At 48.0% G+C, this 12393-nt stretch overlaps 1 protein-coding gene and 1 pseudogene across 1 annotated transcript; one reads left to right on the top strand and one right to left on the bottom strand.

Moving 5' to 3' along the window:
* Positions 1-4533: 4533 nt before the first annotated feature.
* LOC123066551 (alkane hydroxylase MAH1-like) lies at positions 4534-6068 on the bottom strand (annotated as a pseudogene).
* Positions 6069-7531: 1463 nt separating this feature from the next.
* LOC123067900 (52 kDa repressor of the inhibitor of the protein kinase) lies at positions 7532-10169 on the top strand. The gene is made up of 6 exons (XM_044490487.1): positions 7532-7538; positions 7633-7727; positions 8136-8219; positions 8328-8516; positions 8604-8880; positions 9049-10169. Exons 1-6 carry the CDS (start codon positions 7532-7534, stop codon positions 10167-10169), a joined length of 1773 nt encoding a protein of 590 aa, XP_044346422.1.
* Positions 10170-12393: the final 2224 nt, after the last annotated feature.

Below are 12393 nucleotides of genomic sequence, written 5' to 3'. Positions count from 1 at the left end.
CTTCGAAACGACGAACTTTAGCAATGGTGCATAGTTAGGGGGAACACTTTCTTGAAATTATTATAAGGGATCATCTTATTTACTACCGCCGTTCTAAGTAAACAAGATGCATACAACATAATAAACATCACATGCAATTATATAGTAGTGACATGATATGGCCAATATCATATAGCTCCTTTGATCTCCATCTTCGGGGCTTCATGATCATCTTCGTCACCGGCATGACACCATGATCTCCATCATCATGATCTCCATCATTGTGTCTTCATGAAGTTGTCACGCCAACGACTACTTCTACTTCTATGGCTAACGCGTTTAGCAATAAAGTAAAGTAATTTACATGGCGTTCTTCAATGACATGCAGGTCATACAAAAAATAAAGACAACTCCTATGGCTCCTGCCGGTTGTCATACTCATCGACATGCAAGTCGTGATTCCTATTACAAGAACATGATCTCATACATCACAATATATCATTCATCATTCATCACAACTTCTGGCCATATCACATCACATGACAATTGCTGCAAAAACAAGTTAGACGTCCTCTAATTGTTGTTGCATCTTTTACGTGGCTGCAATTGGGTTCTAGCAAGAACGTTTTCTTACCTACGAATAACCACAACGTGATTTTGTCAAATTCTATTTACCCTTCATAAGGACCCTTTTCATCGAATCCGCTCCAACTAAAGTGGGAGAGACAGACACCCGCCAGCCACCTTATGCAACTAGTGCATGTCAGTCGGTGGAACCGGTCTCACGTAAGCGTACGTGTAAGGTTGGTCCGGGCCGCTTCATCCCACAATACCGCTGAAGCAAGATAAGACTAGTAGCGGCAAGCAAGTTGACAAGATCTACGCCCACAACAAAATTGTGTTCTACTCGTGCAATAGAGAACTACGCATAGACCCAGCTCTTGATGCCACTGTTGGGGAACTTTGCAGAAAATTAAAATTTTTCCTACGGTTTCACCAAGATCCATCTATGAGTTCATCTAAGCAACGAGTCATGGGAGATGCATCTACATACCACTTTGTAGATCGCGAGCGGAAGTGTTCAAAAGAACGGGGTTGAAGTAGTCGTTCTCGTCGTGATCCTATCACCGGAGATCCTAGCGCCGAACGGACGGCACCTCCGCGTTCAACACACGTACGGAGCGGATGACGTCTCCTGCTTCTTGATCCAGCAAGGGGAAAGGAGAGGTTGATGATGATGGCTCCAGCAGCAGCACAACGGCGTGGTGGTGGTGGAACAGCAGCACTCCGACAGGGCTTCGCCAAGCACGTGACGGAGGAGGAAGAGGTGTAGCAGGGGGAGGGAGGCGCCAGAACTTCAGGGTGCGGCTGCCCCCTCCCTCTATATAGGCCCCCAGGGGGGGCGCCGGCCCTGGGAGATCCAATCTCCCAAGGGGGCGGCGGCCAAGGGGGGTGGAGTACCCCCCAAGGCAAGTGGGGCGCCCCCCCCCCACCCTAGGGTTTCAACCCTAGGCGCAGGGGTGGGCCAAGGGGGGCGCACCAGCCAACTATGGGCTGGTTCCCCTCCCCACTTCAGCCCTTGGGGCCCTCCGGGATGGGTGGCCCCACCCGGTGGACCCCCGAGACCCTTTCGGTGGTCCCGGTACAATACCGGGTGACCCTGAAACTTTCCCGATGGCCGAAATATCACTTCCTATATATAATTCTTCACCTCCGGACCATTCCGGAACTCCTCGTGACGTCCGGGATCTCATCCGGGACACCGAACAACATTCGGTATGCTGCATACTCATATTCATACAACCCTAGCGTCACCGAACCTTAAGTGTGTAGACCCTACGGGTTCGGGAGACACGTAGACATGACCGAGACGACTCTCGGGCAATAACCAACAGCGGGATCTGGATACCCATGTTGGCTCCCACATGCTCCTCGATGATCTCATCGGATGAACCACGACGTCGAGGATTCGAACAACCCCTTATACAATTCCCTTTGTCAATCGGTACGTTACATGCCCGAGACTCGATCGTCGGTATCCCAATACCTCGTTCAGTCTCGTTACCGGCAAGTCACTTTACTCGTACCGTAATGCATGATCCCGTGACCAAACACTTGGTCACTTTGAGCTCATTATGATGATGCATTACCGAGTGGGCCTAGAGATACCTCTCCGTCATACGGAGTGACAAATCCCAGTCTCGATCCGTGTCAACCCAACAGACACTTTCGGAGATACCTGTAGTGCACCTTTATAGTCACCCAGTTACGTTGTGACGTTTGGTACACCCAAAGAACTCTTACGGTATCCGGGAGTTACACGATCTCATGGTCTAAGGAAGAGATACTTGACATTGAAAAAGCTCTAGCAAAACGAACTACACGATCTTGTGCTATGCTTAGGATTGGGTCTTGTCCATCACATCATTCTCCTAATGATGTGATCCCGTTGTCAATGACATCTAATGTCCATAGTCAGGAAACCATGACTATCTGTTGACCAACGAGCTAGTCAACTAGAGGCTTACTAGGGACATGTTATGGTCTATGTATTCACACGTGTATTACGATTTCCGGATAATACAGTTATAGCATGAATAAAAGACAATTATCATGAATAAGGAAATATAATAATAACCCTTTTATTATTGCCTCTAGGGCATATTTCCAACAGATCCAACCCCTATTCTCCAAATGTAACCCTTTTTAACTAGGTCAAGGCCCTTCAATATGCTTCTCCAGGTGTAAGAAATCCCATCTCTCGGCACCGCCTCCATGATACTATAGTGCGGGAAGTAGCGCGCTTTCAGGATTCTGCAACAGAGGCTGTCGGGGTTTTGGAGGAGGCGCCACCCTTGTCTGGACAACATGGCGATGTTAAAATTGTGCATGTCCCGAAAACCCAGCCCTCCCATTGCTTTTGGTCTCGTCAGAGTCTCCTAGCTTAACGAGTGCATTGTATTCTCCTTGTCCTGATGGCTCCATCAAAATTTCCCAAGTAACGTGTTCAGTTCCTGGCAGAAGGTTTTCGTGAGATCGAAGCATGACATGGCGAAGGTCGGGATGGCCTGACCCACTGCCTTAACTAGCGTTTCTTTCCCACTTTTTGCCAAGAGTCTTTCCTGCCAGCCATGGACACGCCCGCACAAGCATTTTTTGATATATGCAAACGTGCGTCGTCGAGAGCGACCAACATGTACAGGCAGTCCCAAGTAGCGATCATTCCAATCCTCACTCATGATCTGCACTCTGTCTTCACCTGTTGTTTGGTGTGCTCATCCGTGTTGGGGGAGAACATGATGGCAGACTTCTCCGTATTGATGCACTGTCCAGAACAGTTCTCATAGAGCTCAAGAATGTCATGGAGAGCAGTGGCTTCCTCCTGCCTGGCCTTTAGCAGAATCACCGAATCATCGGCGAACAATAGGTGTGACACGCTAGGCGCAGTTTGGCAGATTTTCACTCCACTAATACGTCCATGTTCCTCTGCATCATGCAACAATGCAGACAAGCCCTCGGCAATTTGACCTTATCTCTACCTCTCTACCTAATAATAAAGTGCGGTGGGTTTTCGTCGTCCGTCACCCCTATTTGCAAAAAGCCCCTACAATTTGTTGAAATCAACCCGCAGTCCATCTATAAGTCAAAACGAACCGTTTTTTAACTTTTTTAGAAAACCCCCTGAGATTTCAGGTAATCAACCCGTCGTCCATATTTAAGTCATACGGATCGTTTTTTGTATTTTAACATAAAACCCCCTAACCTTTCGGTTAATCAATCCGCAGTTTATCTAAAACAAAATTATCCATATCTTTTAAACCGTAACTCCGATTTAACATATTATATATGAAATTTGATTAGAAAAATGTGTAGAATCTAAATATGCTGTTACTTTTAGCTGTTAAATATTTCTAAACTATTAATTTGGGTGCAAACTTAATCTATAGTGCACGGTCCGTTTTTCTTTCGCACCGGCGGCGATCCAAATTGCAAATAAACACACATTAAAACCAGATTGAGTGGGAAAAAACATTGATAACCACGCATACACAACTCTGAAAAACCTCGCGGGAAAAAACAACACTTTTCTCATCTTATTCTGAGTGATTGTGTGCGTGCGAGCGCGCGCGTGTGTGTGTGTGAGAGAGAGACGACTTAGGACTGACCACATTCAAATGCATTTTCGTTGTGTGAGCAGTGAGACCACCGTCGAGAACACAAATGTGATGCCATTTTAAATAAAGAACGTCTACCTATCAGGGTCTTGAGTCGTGGTCATTGGGTTAAGAGCGTGTATTTTTTCTGTCCCGTTGCAATGCACGGGCTCTTTTGCTAGTTCACTTTAAAAATAACAACAGATACAACCCACGTCAGCACACACACATCTTATAGCATCACATCCAATGGCTATAAGAGATGAATGAGATCAAATTATATCTCATCTGGATGAGTTCTAGCAAAACTGATTATTTATAGATATTTATTCGAAGCAGTCATAAGCCTGTTAAGATGGAGACAAAGAGCGAGCACACAGCCTAACTTTGTTACTATGAATCAGCTGTTCATCACCTGCCTCCTCTTAATCCTGGCCTTGAAGCCGTTCTTCATGTGGAGAATGATGGAGATCTTGGGCTCCACGACGTGCCCCGGCATGGCCTCCACCTCGAAGTTCCTCACCACGGCGGCCGCCACGGTCTTGAGCTGCACGAAGGCCATGTCCTTACCCAGGCAGGTCCGCGGCCCGGCGTTGAAGGAGGCGAACCTGTACGACGGCACGTACCGCGGCTTGCCGTCCTCCCCGATCCACCGCTCCGGCAGGAACTCCCGGCAGTCCTTGCCCCACACGGCCTCCATCCTCCCCATCGCGTACAGCGACACAAGGACCTTGTCCCCTGGCCTCACCTCGTGCCCGCTCGGCAGCGCCTCGGCGGCGACCACGCCCTTGTGCTCCATCGGCACCGGCGGGTACAGCCGAAGCGACTCGCACAGGGCCGCGTGCAGGTACACCAGCCGGCCGAGCTCGTCCGGGTCGTAGGTCACCATGCCGTCCAGGGTGGTGGTGACGGTGGTCTTGATGGTGTCGAGCTCTGCGAGGATCTTGTCCACCACTCGCGGGTTCCTGGTGAGGTGGTAGAAGAACCAGGACAGCGCCGAGCCGGTCGTGTCGCGGCCGGCGAGCATGAGGTTCATGGTCGTGTCCCGGAGGAAGGCGTCGACGACCGCGCCGGCATCATCGTCGTCGTCTTTGTCATCGTCGATGTAGGAGGAGAGCAAGTCCGCCGAGTCCTCGATCCCGCCTCTGGCCTTCACCACCTCCCGCCGCTTTGCGATCGTGTCGCCGATGAACCGGTCGATGTCGCGCCAGGCCACCGTCATCTTCCGCTCATACCCAACCCCAAGCCGCCGGACCAGCTTCCACCACGACAGCGGGAGCACGCTGCGGACGAGGAGCACGTCCATGGCGTCGTCGATGGCGCGCGCGAACGGCACCTCGGGGAAGCCGACGGCCAGGCAGCCCGGGTCGAGGCCGAAGACCAGCGTGGTCGTGGTGTCGAACGTGAGCCTGAGGAACACGTCCTGCAGGTCGCATTCGCCGGCGCCGGCTCCGGCGACGCGGGCGAGCAGCGGGAGCATGTCGCGCTCGACCTTGCGGCGGGTGCAGCGGGACACGAATGCCCGGAACCGGGGCCCGGACATGAGCAGCTGCGCCTTGGCCCGCTGGCGGCGCCAGGAGTCGCGATGCCGCCGCCGAGGATATCCATGATCTCCACGAACTCGGGGCCCTTGGGGTAGTTGGGGAAGTTGGAGGTGAAGACGTGGCGGACGTTGGCCGGGTCGGCGGTAAGGAAGAGCTGCATGCCCGAGCGCGGCGGGCCGGCGAGGCGGAAGCTAAGCGAGCTGGCGGCGAGGACGGAGGTGACCCAGTCGTGGAGGCGCGGGAGGTTGGCAAGCAGCGGCGGGAGCATGCCCACGAGGGGCCAGTCCAGCGGGAGCGCCGGGTTCTTGCGCTTAGACCTGCCGTAGAAGCAGTAGAACAAGACGAAGCAGAGGAAGCAAAGCGAGAGCTCGAGGTAGGAGACGGTCGCCATTGCTGCGCCATGGCACGGTCACCTGCTCGGAGAGGACCGAATTGGTGGAGGGGGAGGAGCGTGCCAACCGCCAATGGTGATATAGGCTGTGCCGAGTGCCGACAGCATCCATGTAGCGCGATGGAGTGGACTATGGCGCGACGGGCGGAACATCGTCCACGTCGCCCAGATCGCTCACACGGTACGGTGTACGTACCATAGTATACCTTCGAATTGAATACGGTCAATGATAAGAAATGATAAGAAAGCCAGAAAGAAAAACTCACGCACAGCTACAATACTAGGCCAACCTAGTACTGCCACGCCATAGCGGAGACGGAACCACGACTCGCACCGGGCGAGAAATAGCCCTGCCATCAAACGGTGTGGCATCGTCAACATATTAACATTGGAACTAAGCGAACCAACATGTTGTGTGGTATCCCTAGCCCATTAGGAAGTGTATGCGCGTGTATATGAGGATAGGAGATGGCTCTAATGTGAACATCTGGACTGATCCGTGGATTCCGAGGCCATGATCCCGGAGAGTCATCACTCCAAGAGGGGCAAGCATCCTGTCCTGGGTGGAAGAACGCATTTGTCCGATCACTGGTGGATGGGATGAGAGGCTCGTCAAGGAAACTTTCTGCATGGACGATGCTCGAATTATTCTGCAGATACCTCTACGGGAAGGAGTGGATGATTTTATTGCCTGACATTTTGACAGTAAGGGGAACCACTCTGTCAAGAGTGCATACAAACTACACATGGAATTGCGCAATCAGATAAGCACACCAGGCTCAAGCTCGTCCGGCGTCGGTCGGCTAGAGGAAAGTTCAAACCAGTCCTGGAAGCGCATATGGGAGCTACCGTGCCCAGGGGCGGAGCTACAGTGTTGGGCCGGGGTCAATTGACCCCGATGACCCTGGCCCAAACCCAGTTATATATATATACAGCCCACACAGAAGAATGGTGCAGTGAATCTTTTTTGACCCCGGTCCAGAAAGGACCCCTCTCGTAGCAGCCCAAAACTGCTGCACGCAGGCCCATTGCCACTTCAGAGTTTGCATCGATCTCCACTACCTGATCGATCCGCCCCTGAAAAAACTTCCTATCGATTAGATCGCTTTCGCTCGTTCTCACGTCACGCGTGCCGTCGATCAGGCCCGTGTTGCCCTTCTTTCTTTCTTCACGTCTCGCCCGACGGTCCCTGTGTTCGCCTGAAGCGCCGCCGCCCGCCGCCGCCGGCCGCTGCTCCCAATCTCCACTCCTCTGTCCTCTACAGCTCTACTCCGTCAAAATTTAAGATTCGTTTCACAGAATTGATCTGTAAGTAGTACTAAAGCCAATTTCTTCATCTAATTCCTATTGTACTAGGGTTTGTTTGACGTATTGATTTGTTTAATAACTGCTTGAAGGTTGTGTGGGTAATCTAATCACCTGGATTACAATTTAGATTAGGCCTCAAGTCACATCCCATCATAATGTCAGGTAAGCTAACAAGAAAGATTACAATCTCTTTGTACTGTAAATTTTTTATGTTAGTACTAACTCTGTTTTGTTATTTGTGTGTTTTAAATTGCAGGTAGTAAGAGTATAATGGAGCGTTTTCTGAATTTGAAAAGAAAATCACCACCACCCACAAGCAATGATCCTAGTCATGATGAAAGTCCATCAAACGTTAGACGTACTATACGCCCATGTCCTTTGCCGGCCACTTCAACTCCAAGCAGGATAGGAGGTAAAGTTAGAGCAGACCAGGTAGATTTGGATAAGCTACCCCACGATCCAGCCGATAGGAGGAGAATATCAGAATATATAGGACCAAAGCTACAAGATGAAGTAAGGCGGAGATATTTGATTAGAGGTCCGCATAGGCCACAACCTGGCTTCAAGTATCCACAGAAGAGGATAGGCAATATTTTACGCCGGTTTAATCATAAATGGTTTGGAGACTATCACTGGCTAGAGTACAGTGAGGAGAAGCATGCTGCCTTTTGCTTACATTGCTACTTGTTCAGAGATTCCATTGAAGGACAAGGAGGGAATGACGCATTTGTAGTTGACGGTTTTGATTGTTGGAACAAGCCGGAAAGACTTCGTGACCATGTGGGCAAATCTCCTAATAGTTTTCATAATACGACAGTCAAAAGATGTGATAATTTGCTGAAACATAACCAATCAGTTGTTATTGCTCTCGACAAGCAAAGCAAAGTCACTGAAAAGGAGTATATGATTCGATTGAACAATTCCATAAGTGCTGCTCGATACTTGCTGCATCAAGGTCTAGCATTCCGTGGTCATGATGAATCAGAAGAGTCTAAGAACAAAGGAAATTTTCGAGAGTTATCAATTCTTTTGGCAGAGCAAAATGAGAACACAAAGAGAGTTGTGTTAAGAGATGCGCCTGGAAATAATAAACTGATAGCTCCAGAAATTCAGAAGGACATTGCTGAATGCTATGCAGAGGTAATGATTGATTACTATTATTATTATATCTTACAAATGATGACATTACCTATAGTACTGTTCAAACTAATTTTTTTATTTGTGCAGATCATAGTCAAATCTATTGTTGCTGAAATTGGTGGTGGAGTTTTCTGTTTATTGGTTGATGAGTCCGCAGATGTTTCAGGCAAGGAACAAATGGCTGTAGTTTTGCGGTATGTCGACGAGTTCGGAGCAGTCCAAGAAAGACTTATTGGTGTTGTTCATGTGAATGAGACATCTGCTTCATGTCTCAAATCCGGCATTGATCAGTTGTTCAAGAAGTATGGATTGAACGTAAAACAAGTTCGAGGCCAAGGGTACGACGGGGCTAGCAACATGAGAGGTGAGTTCAATGGCTTGAGAGCTTTGATCATGAGGGAGAATAGCTCAGCATATTATGTTCACTGCTTCGCTCACCAACTCCAGTTAGTCATTGTGGCAGTAGCTAAAAAGAATGATGATGTTAGTGACTTCTTTGACATGATAGCCCTTCTGCTTAATGTGGCCGGAGCTTCTTGTAAACGAAAAGACTTGATTAGGGAGAGTCAGCAAGAAAGAGTGAAGAAAGGTATTGGTTGTGGACAACTTAGTACTGGAACGGGATTAAATCAAGAGCTATCACTTCAAAGAGCTGGAGACACTCGTTGGGGTTCTCACTATAAAACTCTTCGGAGCATACTTAACTTGTTCCCAGATGTTATTGAAGTACTCAAGTATGTTGAAAAAGATGGGCCAAGTGATGCAAAGAAGCGTCAAGCTCGTGGTCTTTTAGATTATGTTACTGATTTTGACTTCGTGTTTCATCTACACTTGATGTTTCTTATCTTGGGACATGCAAATGCTTTATCTCTATCTTTACAGAGGAAAGATAAGGACATCTTGGAGGCTATGGTAGAGGTGAAGTTAACCAAGCAAAAATTTCAGAAAATCAGAGATGACGGTTGGGAGTCTCTATTGGAGAGAACTCACTCATTTTGTGAGCTGTATGATATTCCTAAGTTGGATATGGAAGAAGAGTATATAGACCGGCATAAACCAAGGAAAAAAACCAACCACACTAACTATCAGCACTACAGATATGATTGCCTCAATCCTGTTATTGACTTGCAGCTTGCAGAGTTCAATGATCGTTTTAATGAAGTAAATTCGAGCCTTCTTACCCGAATGGCTGCATTCTGTCCAAAAGATTCCTTTGAAGCTTTCGATGTTGAGAGCTTAGTTGATTTGGCTAAGTCCTATCCAGATGATTTTGATTCTATCCAGTTGAAGGAACTTGCTCATGAGCTTCCTTTCTACATTGATAATGTGCGAGCAGACGAAAGATTTACAGGCCTGAAAACTATTTCTGAACTTGGTAAGCTGATGGTTAGTACAAATAAGCATCTTGCTTTTCCTTTGGTCTATCAGCTCCTGAAGCTAGTATTAGTGCTGCCTGTCGCAACTGCATCAGTGGAGAGATGTTTCTCTGGAATGAAAATAGTGAAGACTGTGCTACGTAATCGCATTGGTGATGATTTCATGAACTACTGTATCATTTGTTTCTTGGAGCAAAGACTTCTATATTCAACTTCACGTAAGGATGTAATAGATTACTTTTTGAAGATGAAAGAACATAGAGGTCAAGAAAAATAGAGAGGTAACTACTTTTGTAATCAGTTTTAGGATACATTTGCAACTATTATTATTTTTATTTATGTCAGGTTACTAAAAAAACATTATAGACATGTTATACGAGCTACACATTTTTGGATATAAATTTTCTACCTTGTTTTTAATGGGACACATTAGTGTTACTTGTTTGTGTTGACCCCGGCGACCTTTTATCCTGGCTTCGCCCCTGACCGTGCCCGACGAAATTGCAGATGTTCATATCAGTGCAAGAGTCCCTAGCTCTCTGTGCAAACCTTGAGAGGAGAGGTGTGAAGCTTGAGCAGTCAAAATGCTTCTTCTGTGGCAGGGCGGTGGAGGATGAAGGCCACCTATTCATTCACTGTAAGGTGGTGAAGAGAGTTTGGCGGGAGCTCGGGTTAGAGAAGGAAAGAATTCAGCTAGAAGGCATAACAGGCGTGCACGCAATGCTTGATTCTCTTTGAGAGACGGATGTTAACAAGAGTGTAATGATAATCACTTTACGGTGGCAATGGTGGAACACCAGGAACAAAGTCCGGGAGGGAGAATTGACGGTCAGTGCGGCAGAGCTCGTGCGTCGCATCCGCTGCAGTACCATTGAGTATTCACAGATTTTTCAGTCAGAACAAAAGGCAACAAGGGTAGGAAAATGGTAGCCTCCCAGCCGTGATGAGCAAAAGGTCAATCTGGATGGAGCCTTCACTCCTGGTAGCAGCTTTGGTGGATGGGGTGTGGTCGTCCGTGATTCTGACGGTCAAATCATCACTGCGCGAGCAGGGAGACAGGAGCACACTCAGGATACGTTTCAAGCTGAGCTAAATGCAATGGGGGCGGCGGTTGCACTAGCAGCAGACCTGGGTGTACTTCGAGTAATCTTCGAGACGGACTCGTAGCTACTTGCTGATGCGATGGACCTCCAGAAGGTGGACTCCTCACCGTACGCTGTAGTCATAGAGGACATTAAGTTTCAGCTGAAATTGTGGTTTGCCAAGCATAGTGTGCGTGCTTGCAGCCGGAATGTGAATTCTGTTGCGAATGAGCTTGCTCACATTGGTAGTACTTGTCTACCGTATGAGTGTGTAGAGTGGGAGAACAATGTACCGCCCTCAGTGATTGAATGTGCTTTCGGCGATTTGCCTGAGCACCGTTAATCTATAAAGCTTTGCTTTGGTTCCAAAAAGAAAAAAGTTTGTAGCAGATGGATGCGCTGTTTGCTGGCCAGTTCATCATCTGGTCGTGTTCGTGTCCGGGACTCCTCGACGAGGTGCGTGCCATAGAGCCAAGGCCACTGTCTATCTTCAAGTACCTGGAGAATTGCTGTGTGAATTGCTGTGTGTCTGCTTGTGACAAGATTACAAACGACTTGACATGGCCACTGACCCCACGTAACAAATTTCATTGACATGGACTCGGGCCTCCAGCTGCTCTCCTGTGTACCTACGTGACATGAAGCCGCCGAGGCTGCCGCTCTACGTGTCCCAAGTCTATCACGGGTCCTTCGTGGAGGTGAACGAAGAAGGGACCGAAGCGGCCGCGGCCACAGCCATCGATGGCATCGTTGGTAGTAGTTCGGCGGGCTGGAGCAGGTCGGTCGAACACGTGGACTTCGTCGCAGACCATCCCTTCATGTTCTTGATCAAGGAGGAGCTCACCGTTGTGTTCGTCGGGCAAGTCGTCAATCCTTTGCTCTAGATTTTTGGTTGTTCGTGATCATAGATGTGTTCGGCAAGTTCTAGGTGGTAAATTTCTGGTGCACTATTATGTGCTCTTGGAGTAACTAGATGGATACCCTGCGCATTGCTGTGGGACATGCAGTATAGACTTTCAAGTGCTTAATATGATAATTAAACAATTGTTTCTTAAAGTTACAAATATTGCACTTGTCTCTTTTGGGTTGTTAGTAAGAAATTGGGATGTGGTTAAGTAGACACTAAACATAAAAACGGCTTTGAAATTAGTGTTTTGAAATGGCAGTGAGATCACCAAACCGTAAATTCTTGAGTTTGCTATGTATGCACTATCAAATAAGTGGAATATGTTAGAACTAGAGCCCGCCCGTTGCTGCGGATCTCTTTGCAGTGAACTAGATGACACCCCTTTTTTTGTACACTGCATGAACATTTTTTTAATGTGTGATGAATGTTTTTAAAATTTCCGTAAAAAAATTATTTTAGAAATATTATTAAAAGCAATAAATTAAAAATAACCATGCGCTACTGAGCGAGCG

This window comes from Triticum aestivum, chromosome 3B (genome assembly GCF_018294505.1).
Source record: "Triticum aestivum cultivar Chinese Spring chromosome 3B, IWGSC CS RefSeq v2.1, whole genome shotgun sequence".
Taxonomy (NCBI): domain Eukaryota; kingdom Viridiplantae; phylum Streptophyta; class Magnoliopsida; order Poales; family Poaceae; genus Triticum; species Triticum aestivum.
The sequence above is the reverse complement of the archived record's forward strand: the minus strand, read 5'-3'. Positions and strand labels throughout refer to the sequence as shown.